Genomic DNA, 15492 nt, shown 5'->3' with positions numbered 1-15492 from the left:
TGTCATTTGATTTTCCGTTCTTTGTTTTCGGACTTGTTTGGGATGTTGATGATGTTGAGTTTGTATCGTGTCTGTCTCTTTTGTTTTTACTATTTGCCTGTGTATCCGTATAGTAAAGTGAGTTATATATTTCATTTCCATTTCCCTCTTCAATGTAAGCTGGGGCAGAGAGGTTTCCGCGTATAAGTTCCGATTCGTTAGATGTTATAGACGAGTCACAACCATAGGTTGTGTTCCTATGGTTATTCTTTGATACGTTCCTAATTTTTCCAATGTTAAGCTGGTTGATTTTATCGACTACTCTTGTGTATGTGGTTTCATCAGGGATTCCTCTGAGTGAAATTCGGACAGGTGCCCCTGCTGGAAGTGATAGTTTTATGCTGCCGAGTTCGGATTCGATTTTACCTTCTGTGGCTGCAAGTATTTCATCCCGACAACTATTGTTGTTGTCAGAGGTTGGCTTGAATGAGATTAGCCAAATCCTTTTCCTTGTTTCGTACAGGCCTTTAATTTCGTCTTTGTATCGCGAAATAAGTGGCTCTTCGGTTATTATTTTGTAGAGACTATGAAAATCGAGATCCACATTAGTTTCCATAAACAATGACCTCGGTCTGTTGTTTGTGGACATTTCGGTGTTGGTGGTTCCTTCGTTGGCCTTACTTGCGTATGACATGATTCTGTTTATTTATATATAATCCAAGTTTGCGATGCTGAAAACGCCTCAATGAGTATCAAATGTTAGAAGTTTCTTGGAAACTGCCAACTATTATAGGAGTTATGCGCCTGTTTATGCCACTATAGTTTATGCCACTATAAACTTTAGTTTGTTTGACTTGAAGGAACGTAAAATGTGGGTGGACTATCAGCAGCTCTTATTATGTAACTCGTTATTTTGCTAATCTTACACAAAACACTATAAAATTTGTGGATGTGAAACTATGAAATACGCTTCCTGATTCAATTCGTTCTAAAAATTATATTCTATTTAAACAAGCTTTAAAAAATCTTTATCTTGATGCTTATTTCTGTCAGTAATTTTGCCTTTGTTAGGACTATCTGTTTCAGAATTGTGAAAAGATGAATACTGCAAAACCCCTATATTGTCTTGCATTGTATTGTCTACCATGGTGCAATGCTAACGGCATTGTCAATATCACTATTCGTTGATGTATAATCTTGAATATTATAATCATTCAGTCTTTTGTATGGTTATTTCTTTGCTGCAGCACTGCAACTCGCATCTACCGGTACCGGTATATATAAATCCTATGCATGCCTCAAAACAAAAGCACATATATATTACCTTGAAATGGTTTTCTTTCTCGCCCAATTATTATCGATGTACCAAAAACTGCTAATATATTTTCCTATTGGCAGTTGCTGGGAATTTCCCTTCTGTTATCTGAAATTTGTAGCATCATGTTTTTTTTTTTCTTTGAGCTCATTTGAGCATGACGTTAATAAGCTAAACTGACTTCTATAATCAGTGATCTCCTGACTCTCTCGATTTGAATATATATTGTATGTCTTTTTATTTTTGGACACGAAGTGGACATAACGATCGTTTCAATATTATGTTGTTGTTGTTCTTGTTCTTTGACACGTTTTTAAAAAGTCGATTTTCTCTTCGAATACTGGACCAATTGTTTTGAAATTTTCAGTGGTTGAAGATAAAATTTTTCTCCAGAAGGCTATTTCTTTTATTTATTTTAAAATTTCCTGTGGACTTCGATAGATTCGTTTTTTGTGTTCAAAGAAGTGATCAGAATAAAAAATAGTGACACCTTGTGGCGATTGCGCGAAGGCATATCAACTGAGAAGCGATCGTAATTCTTGCTCCGCTAGGAGTTGTTTATGGGGAATCGAGATGTTTGGGGTTACCGGTACCCGCAATGAAAGGTTTTTGAGGTGCTGTTTCGCTCGGTGTTCAATCAATCAATGTTCACTTTCCATATATTTCAGTATTTGTAGACTGTGGTTCCCGTGTTAAGCGAAAGTGATACCGGTACCGGTGCGATAGCTGGGAAAGCTATGACAGTCCCTGTGGCCTGTACGGCACGTACCGGTACCGTTTACAGGTTTACGTACCGTCTTACCGATACCGGTACCGTAGTCCGTTACGGTACGTACCGGTACAGCTGTACAGGTACGATATCGGTAGACTAGTACAGTATTACTGTACTAGTTGCATTAATTATATTTGTTTAGAGTGTGTGCCTGCATTGAAATTAAGTTTTTGTAATGAGCCAGCATGTCTGCACAGCTGCTATGCCTTTCTGATTTTTCGCTGTTTCGTTACATTTTTTTGGAAACAACATTTGCATAAATACGTTTGGTACCGTATGCAGAGGAAGGAACTTCACAAAAATTTCAACATGTGCAGCAGGTTAGTGTACATAAATCAGTAAATACAGAAATATGCAGAGGAAGAGACTTTACAAAAAGGATAAGTGTGGCTGCAGGCATTCGATCCCTTCCTTAGTCTGTTGATGGAATGCTAGCAGACGAATCTAATAACAATTCAATGCAGCTTGACTCGTGTTTCAATATTTTATTAGCATGAAAATCCAGCTTCCACAGGACAAAGTCCAGAAATAATGCAGTAATGTCATCAAACATGAAATATTGTGTTCCGGTTAAATGCTAATTGATAATTACAATGTTGAAACTGCGGTAACTGACATTGAATTCGGTGCTTCTCTGGCAGATTATTATAACAAACTGTGTAAACAAGAACATAACAATTAATTACCTTTTCGTCAAAACAATATGCAACTGAACTCAATACCAGTACCGGTACATATCCTAAGCTCATATTTATACATGCAGATTCAAACAACAAAATCTGACACTAGAATAATATTAATACAGCCATACACGTCTGAACTATACAGGGACAGCACTAACTCGTGTTACAGGCCAGGGACAGGAAATGACATGATTTCCAGAACATTCTAACTATGACGTCATAAAATCTCGCCTGTCAATCATTAAAGACACTGCTGCAAACCGCTGCAGTAACATGGCTCTCCTGCAAAACAATAACTACCTACTATGTTTTGCAATTATACAAATCGACTCTAAACCTAACTCAATGAACACATAAAATTAAACAGAGTAACATTAAGAAAGAAACAGCACTATTTACACATAGATTCCTTACAAAATCTAAAGAAAATTACACTTGCGGAACCAACTCTCAATAATTACATATGGGATTAATAACTAGTTCGCCGATTTATCGTTTCCTCTATCAAACAATTTTCAGTTTCCTCATCAGCTTTATATAATGAGCTTTTCCAACTCTGAACTTGTTGCCAAAGAAATTCTGGTCCTCTTAGCCAGCGAGAATCATACAGAAGTTCTCTTGCACTTATGCCTCTTGAGGCGTCATCACTAGGATTCGCAGATGAATCGATGTAAAACCATGTATCAGATTTACTCAAATCGTGTATCTGTTGCACACGGTTAGCTACGAACACATGAAATCTTTTTGCCTCATTATTTATGTAGCCGAGAACTACCTTGCTATCCACCCAATGAAAAACACTGATGTCCTTATACTCGAGCTCCCGAACAATTAGATCACTCATTTTTGCTGAGATCACAGCTGCAGTCAGCTCCATTCTTGGTATTGTGATTTGCTTCAACGGGGCTACACGAGCCTTTCCCATAACAAAACTGCAATGAATCTCACCCCGCTCATTAGTCAGTCTCAAATAAGTACACTGGCCATAACCAATTTCACTGGCATCCGAGAAACTATGAAGTTCAACAGAGCTGATACGGCCAAAGTCTTCAGGTTTATAACAGCGAGGAATCTTCAGTCGCTCCAATTCTAGAATTTCATTGCGCCATTTTTCCCACTTACATCGCAAATAATTAGGCACTGGGTCATCCCAGTCATATTTTTCTTTGCAGAGTTCTTGTAAAATCATTTTTCCTCTTAAAACAACTGGTGCTAAAAATCCCACAGGATCAAAAATAGAGCTCACCGAAGAGAGGATGTTTCTTCTAGTAAACGGAAGATCCTTTATTTCTATTTTGAACTGAAAATCGTCGGATTCAATACACCAGACAATACCCAAAGTCCTTTCAATTGGTAGAGGATCAACTGTGACGTCCAGAGTTTTAATATCCTTAGCTCTTTCATCTTCTGGTATGGATTCAAGCACTTCACGGTTATTAGATATGAATTTATGCAATTTGAGGCCAGCACTGGCACAGAGTGCTCGACTCTGTTGAATTAAATCAACTGCTTCTTCAACTGTAGCCACAGACTTCAGCCCATCATCCATATAGAAATCCTGTCGAATATAGTTAGCTGCCGCTTCTCCGTATTCGGCTTCTCCTTCATCAGCACATCGTTTTAAACCAAAGTTTGCACAACCTGGACTGCTGGCTGCTCCAAATGGATGACTTTTCATTCGAAATTCTACGATACTTCTGTTAAAGTTGCTATCTTCCCACCATAAGAACCGTAGGAGATTTCTGTCTTCTTCTTTTACATAAAACTGGTGGAACATGGACTTAATATCGCTTACTACTGCAATAGAATCTTGCCTGAATCTCCACAAAATTCCAACCAAATTTGACATTAAATTCGGACCCTGCAAAAGGTAGTCATTTAATGAAACACCAGCGTAGACCGCAGAGCAATCAAATATAACTCTGATTTGATCAGTTTTCCTTTTATGGTAAATTCCAGAGTGAGGTATGTAGTTAACTTTACCATTGAGCAGCAACAATTCTTCATCTGGGACCCTTTCGGCACAATCTCGAAGTGTGTTTTCCATGAATTCAACATAGTCATTTTTAAATCTTTCGTCTTTCAGTAGTCTCTTTTTAAGTTGGAGCAGTCTACGCAATGCTAGTGATCTATTATTTGGTAATGAAACTTCCCTAGACTTTAAAGGCAGAGGCATTTCGAAATGACCATCATTGGTTCTGACTATATTTTCTGATAAAATTTTCAAAAATCGAGAGTCATCAATGGAAAGCTCGCTGTATTTATTTTCACGCTCTGTGAATTCTAGCTCCAGCATTCGCTGTAGATGGTGAGGCTCAATAATTTCTTTTGTCTTTGTCAATAAAGCAAATCTGCATGTTACTTCAGGATAAATATCTACATCATGGTTGCTTACATCAGTATCAATCAGATGAGAAACAGCTGGTTTGAGTGAAGACCTCCGCACTGCTCCAACAATTCCCCAGCCCAGAATTGACCTTTGAGCATATGGCTGGTCATCATGGCCAGCAATTATTTCTCTAGGTCTCAGTACACTAGGAATGTTGTTCCCAAGCAATAATCCAACTGGAACGATTGGATGATATGGTGGAATTAGATCAGCAATTTTTTCTAAATGAGGCCATGCCCTTGCCTTATCTGGTGTGGGTATTTGTGATCGTCTAATTGGAATTTCTTCTCGAGTGTACACCGGTGGCAATCCTATACACACTTTACGATCATAGCTGAGCACTTCCAAACATGATACTTTTCTAGTTGCAATGGCCACATTGCTTTTGAACATTGTTGATAGAGTTATGCTGGTTTCGTGTCCCTTGACACCAAGTTCTTCCTGGACCTGATGACTGATGAAGCCTGTATTAGATTGCTCATCTAGAATGCAATAAGACAAAACTTCCTTACTATGATCACCTTTATCTCTGATCCGCACTGGAAGTATCATAGATAAGTCACATTCGATGTCATGCAATTGGTCAATCTTGTTACTGGTCGTAGTGCATAAAGATGTGGTCTCCTCTGACGTCTTTTGTTTTTCTGCTTGATGAAAACAAGTCATATGAGTTTTCTGGCATATTTTGCACTTCGCCTTATCTTTACAATTTCGTGCAAAATGACCGCTTCCCGAGCCACACGCAAAACAAAGATTGTTGCTTAGAATGAATTGTTTCTTGTCCATCCTTGATAAACTAATGAACTTCTCACAATCTTGGAGAAAATGATCCTTATTACAAAATTTACATTGTGATTTACACTCTTCTTTTGTTGAAGTGGATAGCACCACAACCTTGGATCTTCTGTTTGACATATCGGCTTTGTGATACGATGTTCTAGATTCTTTTTTGAGATCACTCAATTCTGGAATGTTGGCATTCACTGCTTGATCGTACACAAATCTTACAAGAACATCAAAAGATGGATAAGCATTTTCATTTTTCTTTTCTTGTTTATACTTTCTAACTTCAATTCTCCACAAGTTTATAACGTCATATGGCAACTTTGCCACAATATTCGTATTTTCTTGGGAGTAATCCAGAATACCCAAACACTGAAACCGCCTTTTTGCAGCCAGAAGTTGATTTAGGAAGTCAGAAAACCTTCTTATGCTAATGGGGTCATGTGGTGCTATATTGGGCCATTCTTTCAATTTAGTAGCAAACGCTTTACTTATCAAATTTGAATTCCCATACATTCGCTTCAGCTCCTCCTTTGCCATTACATATGCATCTTCGGTCTGAAGTAACAAATAACCTTGCACAAGTTCTTTCGGCTCACCGCTCAAATATTGGCTGAGCAAATTCAACTTTTGTTCTACACATGCCGCTTTGTTATCAACTAAACCATTGAATGCAGTCTCCCATGATGGATATTTAATAATTTCCCCAGTGAATACTTCAATTTTGATTTCTGGAAGTCTATATTGAGCTCGTCCTCTATCTGCTGATCTATCACATGTTGTCTTAATTCCACTGGAAAAGGGGTGATTGTTGACAATGTTTTGACCATTGAGCTGGCTTAGCAAGTTATCACCTTGTCTCACAGTAGAATACAGGTTTTGTGGAGATAGTAAATTGCTCATTGGTGCATACCCATATGAAAATGGAACACTTTGCATGGCATTTTGTGTGTAACATTGACCGTCGATTGGAAGGTGCTGCACGACAGAATTTACAAATTGTGGATGTGATGAGCAAATTACGGTTGATGGTGTTTGCAAATGTCTTGTTGAACCAGAAACAGAATAAACATAACTAGCTGATGTTGGTAAAGATGGCTCTCCGTGACATATTGGCAACTTGGAAGCCCCATCTAATTTCCGTTCGGTTAATTTCAAAGACTTGGTACTCTCTAATTGTGATAGAGATGGCTCTCCATGGCATATTGGCAACTTAGATGTCTCACCTAAATTTTGATTGGTTACTTTCAACTGCTTGGTACCTTCCAGTTGTAATAGCAATGGCTCTCCATGGCAACTTGACGACTCTGGAACCTTACCAGAGTCCTGACTGGCTATAGCCGAGAGCTCATTACTTTCCAGTTGAAGTTTCACTTCTTCTTCATCAAGAACAGATAGGCAGGCTTCATTTACTTCAATTTCTCTTCGAAGCTTAAGATTGCTCATTGATGACTGGAACTCCTTCATTAGTATATCCTCCTCTTGCTGATACTTTTGCTTTACTTTCAGGTCAGCAAGATTTGTTTTATATTTCAGTCTAAGTGAAACAAGGCTGGAGTTGCTTTGTTGAGAAATTGAACTTTTTTCTGTTTTGTGACTGCAATTAGAGCAAGCAGAACCAGCAATTGAGAGTGCATCATCCTCACCTTTCATCTCATCAGTTAAATGCTGAACTTGTTTGGAAAGGCACCTTAAATCCACATTGGGTATATCGCTCATTGTTTCTTCTATTTCTTTTGACATACCACTCGAAGATGCAAGCAACTCGGAATTGACATCAGAATTGACATAATTTGGATTGTCAGCTGTTGGTGTGAACTTTGATATTCCTTCTTCTCGGTTGTCTTGACTTGCCATTATTCTGTTGACTGTTATTGTTGTTAATTCTGTAATTATTCCTGATTACTCGAATCTGACAGTTCAGCAGACCTATTGTCAGTTACTGTGGCTGCAGGCATTCGATCCCTTCCTTAGTCTGTTGATGGAATGCTAGCAGACGAATCTAATAACAATTCAATGCAGCTTGACTCGTGTTTCAATATTTTATTAGCATGAAAATCCAGCTTCCACAGGACAAAGTCCAGAAATAATGCAGTAATGTCATCAAACATGAAATATTGTGTTCCGGTTAAATGCTAATTGATAATTACAATGTTGAAACTGCGGTAACTGACATTGAATTCGGTGCTTCTCTGGCAGATTATTATAACAAACTGTGTAAACAAGAACATAACAATTAATTACCTTTTCGTCAAAACAATATGCAACTGAACTCAATACCAGTACCGGTACATATCCTAAGCTCATATTTATACATGCAGATTCAAACAACAAAATCTGACACTAGAATAATACTAATACAGCCATACACGTCTGAACTATACAGGGACAGCACTAACTCGTGTTACAGGCCAGCGACAGGAAATGACATGATTTCCAGAACATTCTAACTATGACGTCATAAAATCTCGCCTGTCAATCATTAAAGACACTGCTGCAAACCGCTGCAGTAACAATAAGATTTACATAATTATCCCGATGGAGAGAAAAGCCTATAGAACGGCTTAACCATATTGCGAACCACAGCCTCTTGTCTGGTTACCGGTAAGGTACCATTCCAAGTCTGGTATGGCTGTATGGGATTAGTTAGTTATATTGTTCAGTTTTATCAATATAAATTGATCGATAGCCTACTCACCTATTTTAAAAATCAAATTGTTGCAATTTGCAGATGTGAGAATGAAATATATGACCAATGTACAGTCAATGACGTAGGTATGTGCCAAATCATATCAAGTTCATTTACATGTTTACTCTTACTGCATTTGCAGTCAAATTAACTTATTCCATTTTTTGTACGCTTGCACAGCTGCAATGTTTATGCTCATCTTTTAGCCTTTTTTCATTACAGTTCTGCGGTAAACAACATCAATATGCTAATAAAGAAGCATTACAATCTTTCCAATAGTGTTCAACATGTTATGAAATATGGTGGTCGCGGTTTCATCAATGCAAAAAATATTTGCCGGTTTAACAGCGTGATGCAATTATTGCAAATAGTTTTCGTGTCCATATATTTGAGCATTGCTCTCTTGTTTCAATTGATATTTTTGTTACCATTTTTTTCATTACTTGTGTAAATACAATGTTTCATGCACGACTGAAATAAAATATCTGAATCTGACTGGTGACTGTCAGGAAGCATTTGAAATCATTAAGCGCCTATCGACGTCAGCTCCTATTCTGCCTTTTCCATTGGTGCAATGGGAATTTATTTTGGACACCGACGCGAGTGGCACTGAAACTGGTGCTGTATTATCACAACTGCAAGGGGGAGAAATACACGTTATAGCTTATTTCAGTAGGACTCTATCCAAGACGGAACGGCGGTACAACAGAGAAGGAACTGTTTGCGGTGATTCAATCAGTCCTTCATTTTCGCCATTATTTGTGAGGCAGACACTTTATGGTTCGCACTAAACATGGTGCCTTTAAGTGGCTGTTAAATTTCAGAGAACCAGAAGGGAAGGTGGCTCGCTAGATTTCTACACTGTTCACATATGACTTCAATATTGAACATCGAGCAGGGCAGGGACTAAACTTGGCAATGCAGATAAACTGTCTCGTCAAACCAGACTCTGTAAACGCCCGGACTGCCCAGACTGTTTATCTACTTCACTGGACCCTGATATCAATAGTAGTAGTATCACCTAGTAGTAGTAGTATCACCTAGTGAGTGCAGTGTTATTCACTTCCCAACCAGACTTCATAGGTGACAGCTGATGTGCTGGTCACCCAGTTATTCGTTCCTCGGATTATCCACACTGACAAAGGTCGAGATTTTGAATCTCGGTTGTTCAATGAGATGTTCGAATTGTATGATATTGTCAAAACGCATACGACACCATATCACCCTCGTTCTGATGGACAAGTGGAAAAGTTCACTCGAACTATTCAACAAATGCTTAAGCCTATGATACACACACAATTCAGATCTTGCAATCAAGAATACAGGTTTGAATAAATTATGAATCAATTAATTCTCGGAAAAATTTATTAAAATGTCATATGAGTATATGACAATAAAACAAGAGGGCAATTATCAAATACATGTTAAACCGGTACGATAAAGCCTTACGAACTCCAGATCAGTGGTTCTCAAACCTTTCATGGTCCGTGGCACCCTTTCGGAGGCTTTTAGCACTCGCGGCTCCCCACTGTTCATCAATCCAAAAATACGAGCAATGTACACTTTACGCGCATTCGAAATCTAGTCCATCTTGATTTAATTTGGTAAAACTGAAGACAGCGTAACTGTCATCCAATTCGCTTCTCCTGGGAATATTTGAAAATTTATTTTTCTGTGTCTAACATTTTTACGACGACTATCTCGCAGTCTCGTGAAACTGTCGAAAGTATAATAGATCAACCCTTTTCTGAACGTCAGACGGCCTGTCAACCAACTACAAAAGTTAGCTTTCCTAGAGCACAGAGATATACTACTTATAGTGGTATTTTGGTAGATAGAAATCACATTATGATCAAATAATTTATACACAAGTGAAAACACCATGTGACTGGAAATAGTCCTTCAGTTATATTGAAACTAAGAAAAACAATTTTCTTATAAATGGAAAAGTATGCAAACGAATTCGAATTAAAAACGATTTTGCGCTTAGTATTGTGGTTTTCCTCCAAATTCTCTTTGCCCCCTCCAATTTCCTGTGTCCCATTAGGGGTGAAATATCGTGTCCCAAAGACCCGCATGAGAAAATTTGAACAAATAAAAGTAATAACCATCTTGACGTACGAAAAATATAAACTTGCTTGATCATTTGCTTACAGTCAGGAGCATTTTTGCTTACAAAAATACCAACAATTTAGAAAATCGACCCATATAACTATTCCAAGTCCAATAATAACTCAATGTCACCACAGTGAAGACTGTGAAAATCATTGGCGGGCGATCAGAAGCTGCGTAATTTATTTATTATACCAACTACAACTTAGAACTAAAAATATTTAAAATATCAGCAAGTTTTGTGATGTTTGGTATTATCATTAAATATATAAGTAATACTTGGTAAGCAAAAATTTAATGATTAGAAGGGAGTTAAATATTGTATAATATTTAGTCTGTATGAATGCTGAAATTGAAAACTATTAGGAAACTTCACACCATCTGGAAGATAAAGAAATTAATCTTTTTTCACTGTCAGTAGGCTATATACTAATAAAAATCTTGTAAAAATTAAATTAAATTTACATATTAATAAAAATGTTTTCAAAAATATTTGACCATGGACGAGGCATTGGGTTTATTCTGAAACATGAAGATAATTCAACGTAACTGTTTTTTTTCTTTCAATTATTGAAATGCAGTAAGCATAAATTATACACAATGTTCATTTTTGAGGCGGGAATGAGAAAAATACCTATATTTTCGAATGCAATATTAAGTCACACGCGGACTGAGCAAAATCACAAGTGAGCGTAATTATGCCGTTCTCCATATAGAGCAGTGGTCGGCAAACTTCATGTACTTGCGGGCCAAATATACACATTTCCGGTGTCGCGCGGCCCTCAATATTTCCGCCTTCAAACAATCACTTCATTAAACTTCAAATAATAGTGCATTCGCACCTTCTATTGCTATGTTAAAAGTCTGCAAGAATGAGGCGTATATGTGGCCTTTTATAATATCTTATCAAATAATACATCGTTTTTGTTTACTTATTATCAATTTGAAGGATGATGTTTCTATGGCACATTGCCCGCGGTCGTCCAAATGACGATCTGACAAGCGAGTACGAAATTTATTCTAAGTGTAATGCATTTTAGATGAAGCAATATGAGCTTCCGAGCGTGCAGATTACACGTTTTGCAGTGTCGCACAGATGACGAATTTTTGATGAAACTTTTCATAACGAGTTTAACATTAATTCCCTTAACTAATATCTGCGATGCTGATCGGGCATATCGAACAAACTGGTTTTGAAATGCGCAAGAACGAAAAATGTTCTCGCGTCCAAGCACTTTGTCCGTTTCCAAGACATTTTTAACTTTTCTTTTAAAAATCAAAATCATCTCGAGCGACATACAACTGATGCTACTTATTACAAAACAAGTGCCGTACAGCTGCATTTGTTAACACATAAATCCGTGTAAAGACTAGTGTAGTAGAATAATAAATTTAGAATCAATTTTTTGTTGTATGTAATAAACGTCAGGTCGTTCGAGGGCCGCAACAAATTAGCTCGCGTGCCACAGTTTGCCGACCGCTGATAGAAGAGCACAGGATGTCACTAAGTCAAAGTTTTTGCGAATAAAACTTGCACGTCATTTGGTGGTTTCATCCCCGAAAAAACTTTTTGCCCTGTTACGGGGTCAAGATAGTTTTCCAATTCAATGTGTCTGATTACTTCAAATCCGTCCATTTTCGAAGGTTCTTTCAGAGCTTTATTATATGTTTGACATCCTACAAGTTTCTCAATTCCCCTTTGTTTGGCAAGAACTGTAGATCTAAATTTCAAGAAAATAGTAAAGTTTTAATATCGATATGATGATAATAACATTAATGAGTTCAAAAAAAGTTGTATCACTATAAATACATTTACTGATCTTACCTTTTTATAAGTTCAGGCATTAGTCCTTTCCTTCTGTAACTTGGATGCACAGTTCCCATTCTCATCTCCCAAAATTTTTTGGTTCCAAGAATCTCAGATAATTGATTTACTCCAATTGCCACCATGAGCTTTACACATATAAACATATATATTGTTTAATACATTTACGGGCAATATCGCAAAAGAAGATTCAAAGTAAATTGAAGTCAAAAATATATTTTCTACCCGATTTATAGTATCTGTCTTTTCACTGATATGTAGTGTTTTATCATATTTTATTTTTTCATTATCGTCGTGTTCCACATTGATGACAACTCCACGTAATTTAGCATCTATATCACTGAATGCCCCGAGTGAATTTCCTTGCTTTAAGAAAGACTGAAATAAAATAGAGTATTATATTTCTATAAAAGCAATCAATGTTCTCATAACGAAAATATTTAATAAATTAATTCCTTGAAGTGATTTGGTAAAATAAATACAGATTATTTTATTTTACTAATACCGGTATTAACAACGTAGTCGATAAATTAGCAATATATTAATGTAGTATATATTCCATGTTTACCATGGATTTATTGTGTAATTAACCTATAATAGAATAATAAATAAAAGTATTAATATTAATTAATTGAAATTCTTACTATGGCTAATGCTCTTGCAGTTAGCTGTTCACCTAGTTTAAGTAAATTTTTTTAACAGAACTACTATTTAGGCTCTAGTCTTCTAAAGATTACAATAACAAGTGATTCATTATAAACTCTATGAAATTCTTTGGAGCGAAAAGGAGGCTTGGACAGGTAAAGTAAAGACCCCGCATTTACTGTGGAATGTTTTCTCACAAACAGAAAATAGGTAACTGTTCTTGCTAATGATAATATACTAATTACCAGTGATGACGATCACTTTTATTTGTAAGTTTGGGTCAATAGACAAACAATTCGGTATTGCACAGAAAGAGACCCTAGATATCTACATAAAATATATCATAACAAGCGAGTAGCGGTTACGTAGTTTACGCAAAATGGCAATCAAATGCCTTGTGGTGTATGTAATAGAAATTTACCAAAGTTTTCCTTGCCTATTTTATCAAAAAATAAAACTTGGGAGTTATTTTTGCCTCATGTCTATAGTAGTCCTATACGTATAATATAAATGAAGGTGCAAATATGCGTTATTTGAGGAAAATAACATTTGCATCTTTGTCAAGTACCTCTATCCGAGGATAATATGCAGGAATCGAGTCTTCCTTCGTCCAATTTAAATATACTCCCAATGAGAATGTAGATGTGAAATGTTCTTCGATCAAATTCCTGACAGCGCATAGATGTTTTACGCTTAGAAGTTTGTAAGTGAGATTTGTTATTGATGCCATAATATAGATTTATCATAAAGTAAAAGTTACAAACAATTGCTAAAATTTGCCTTCATTAGAAAATTTGGATGAAATAAATAATATAACAGTCTGTCAACAATAATATGCATATATAATAAATATCACATATTTATATATATATGTTATTTTCAATATTGATATTATATAATTTTTCTCAAGATAATTTTACAGTCCACTCTAACAAAACATATCTGCACTCTAATATTCGCTAAAAGGGCCAAGCACACTCGCAAATTGCTTGGTTAACAAGACATGCTGCTGTCAGATTTTCCAGACCTCGCAATTGAGTGGAATACGCTCGTTCGTTATGTAAACAACTTGCTTGAGGATATTATTTGGCTACATACCGGTGAACTAACCGCAGTCTGGGGCTCTACTTTGATTCGAATACCTAACCGCTTATAATTTAAAAATAAAACTGGTATCTACTTTTGTCTATCGGAGTTTTTCTGGAATTATTTTTGGATTACGAAAACTAAAACAAAAGTCGATCAGACGGAAAGACCATTGAGTTATCTGAATTTTGAAACATAATTAAAAGCCTATATATGACACACAAAATCATGAATACGAACCGATCCAATGTTTACAACCATGCTTGAAAAGCCTCACACACCATAACGGGCACATGATAATAATATTGCGAAGCAAGTTAACGAAATAAAGGAAATGAATTGGTGCCAATATTGATCTGCGGTTACACAACTGATAGAAAGACGAGAACTGAAAAGTCAACTGTAACTGACGCCAGCATTGATCATGCTCATACATATTATGCAACTTCTATTTCACCAGTTACATTATAGGGGTAATCGACCCTACTCTGCGTGTTCCCACCGTGTTATAAAACACACGTTAACGGAGTGAAACGCTGATTTGCACTTCTTCAATAAGCAATAATAATGCAAAAATCATGAAAAACACCATATTCTCAACTCCCAAATGAGGGTCAAAAATCCGTGACAAATTGCTCGATACAAAGAAGGATCGATAACAATAAAGCTTTGCTAAGACTTGTCATTCGTTACGATAAATCATAATCAAATGAAACAAGAGAGCTACGCCCAAATTGTGGAAACGTCTGTTGGCAGTACAGTACGGTGTACCATACCGTCACAACACAATCTACAAATATATTCACACCAAGCGGAGCAGTACAGTGGGACACAAAATGGGGACCTATGCCCGCAGAACGTTTAATGACGTCATTGCAAACAAAAAAAATTTCACAGAGCTAACAGAAATATTTAAAATGAATAAAAGTAATAGCCTTCTGGGGAAAAATTTTATCTTCAATCACTAAAAATTTCAAAGCAATTGGTCCAGTATTCGAAGAGAAAAGCGGTTTATTCTGTGTCAAATAACAACAAGAACAAAATAATGTTGTAACGATCGTTATGTCCACTAGGTGTCCAATAAGGCACTACAATGGCTGGCAGCAGACATTGCACGGATTGCTCGGCGATGTAACAGGGTTTTATCAGCTGAACCCCAGTTGTGCAATATTGGATATGGCTCTGAAATAAGAAGCAGTAAATCATCGGTAGTG

General features: G+C 36.7%; 2 protein-coding genes across 2 annotated transcripts; both read right to left on the bottom strand.

Annotated features, from left to right (window-relative positions):
• Nucleotides 1–3218: 3218 nt before the first annotated feature.
• On the bottom strand, nt 3219–7778 carry LOC120345480 (uncharacterized). Its single transcript, XM_078109401.1, has one exon. It carries the CDS (start codon nt 7776–7778, stop codon nt 3219–3221), a length of 4560 nt encoding a protein of 1519 aa, XP_077965527.1.
• Nucleotides 7779–12640: 4862 nt separating this feature from the next.
• On the bottom strand, nt 12641–13956 carry LOC144411800 (uncharacterized). Its single transcript, XM_078109397.1, has 2 exons — nt 13761–13956; nt 12641–12925 (listed from the first exon to the last, which is right to left on the bottom strand). Exons 1-2 carry the CDS (start codon nt 13920–13922, stop codon nt 12641–12643), a joined length of 447 nt encoding a protein of 148 aa, XP_077965523.1. The 5' UTR covers nt 13923–13956.
• Between the last annotated feature and the right edge of the window lie 1536 nt (nt 13957–15492).

This window comes from Styela clava, chromosome 15, assembly GCF_964204865.1.
Source record: "Styela clava chromosome 15, kaStyClav1.hap1.2, whole genome shotgun sequence".
Taxonomy (NCBI): domain Eukaryota; kingdom Metazoa; phylum Chordata; class Ascidiacea; order Stolidobranchia; family Styelidae; genus Styela; species Styela clava.
This window is presented reverse-complemented; position numbering and strand designations above follow the sequence as displayed.

What these genes read in the sequence shown, in the direction of transcription:
- LOC120345480 (XM_078109401.1), bottom strand. Translation starts at nt 7,778, where the DNA reads ATGGCAAGTCAAGACAACCGAGAAGAAGGAATATCAAAGTTCACACCA.
- LOC144411800 (XM_078109397.1), bottom strand. Translation starts at nt 13,922, where the DNA reads ATGGCATCAATAACAAATCTCACTTACAAACTTCTAAGCGTAAAACAT. An exon ending in CATATTATCCTCGGATAGAG is followed by an intron (nt 12,926 to 13,760) that starts GTACTTGACAAA and finishes ATTTTATTTCAG; the next exon opens with TCTTTCTTAAAGCAAGGAAA.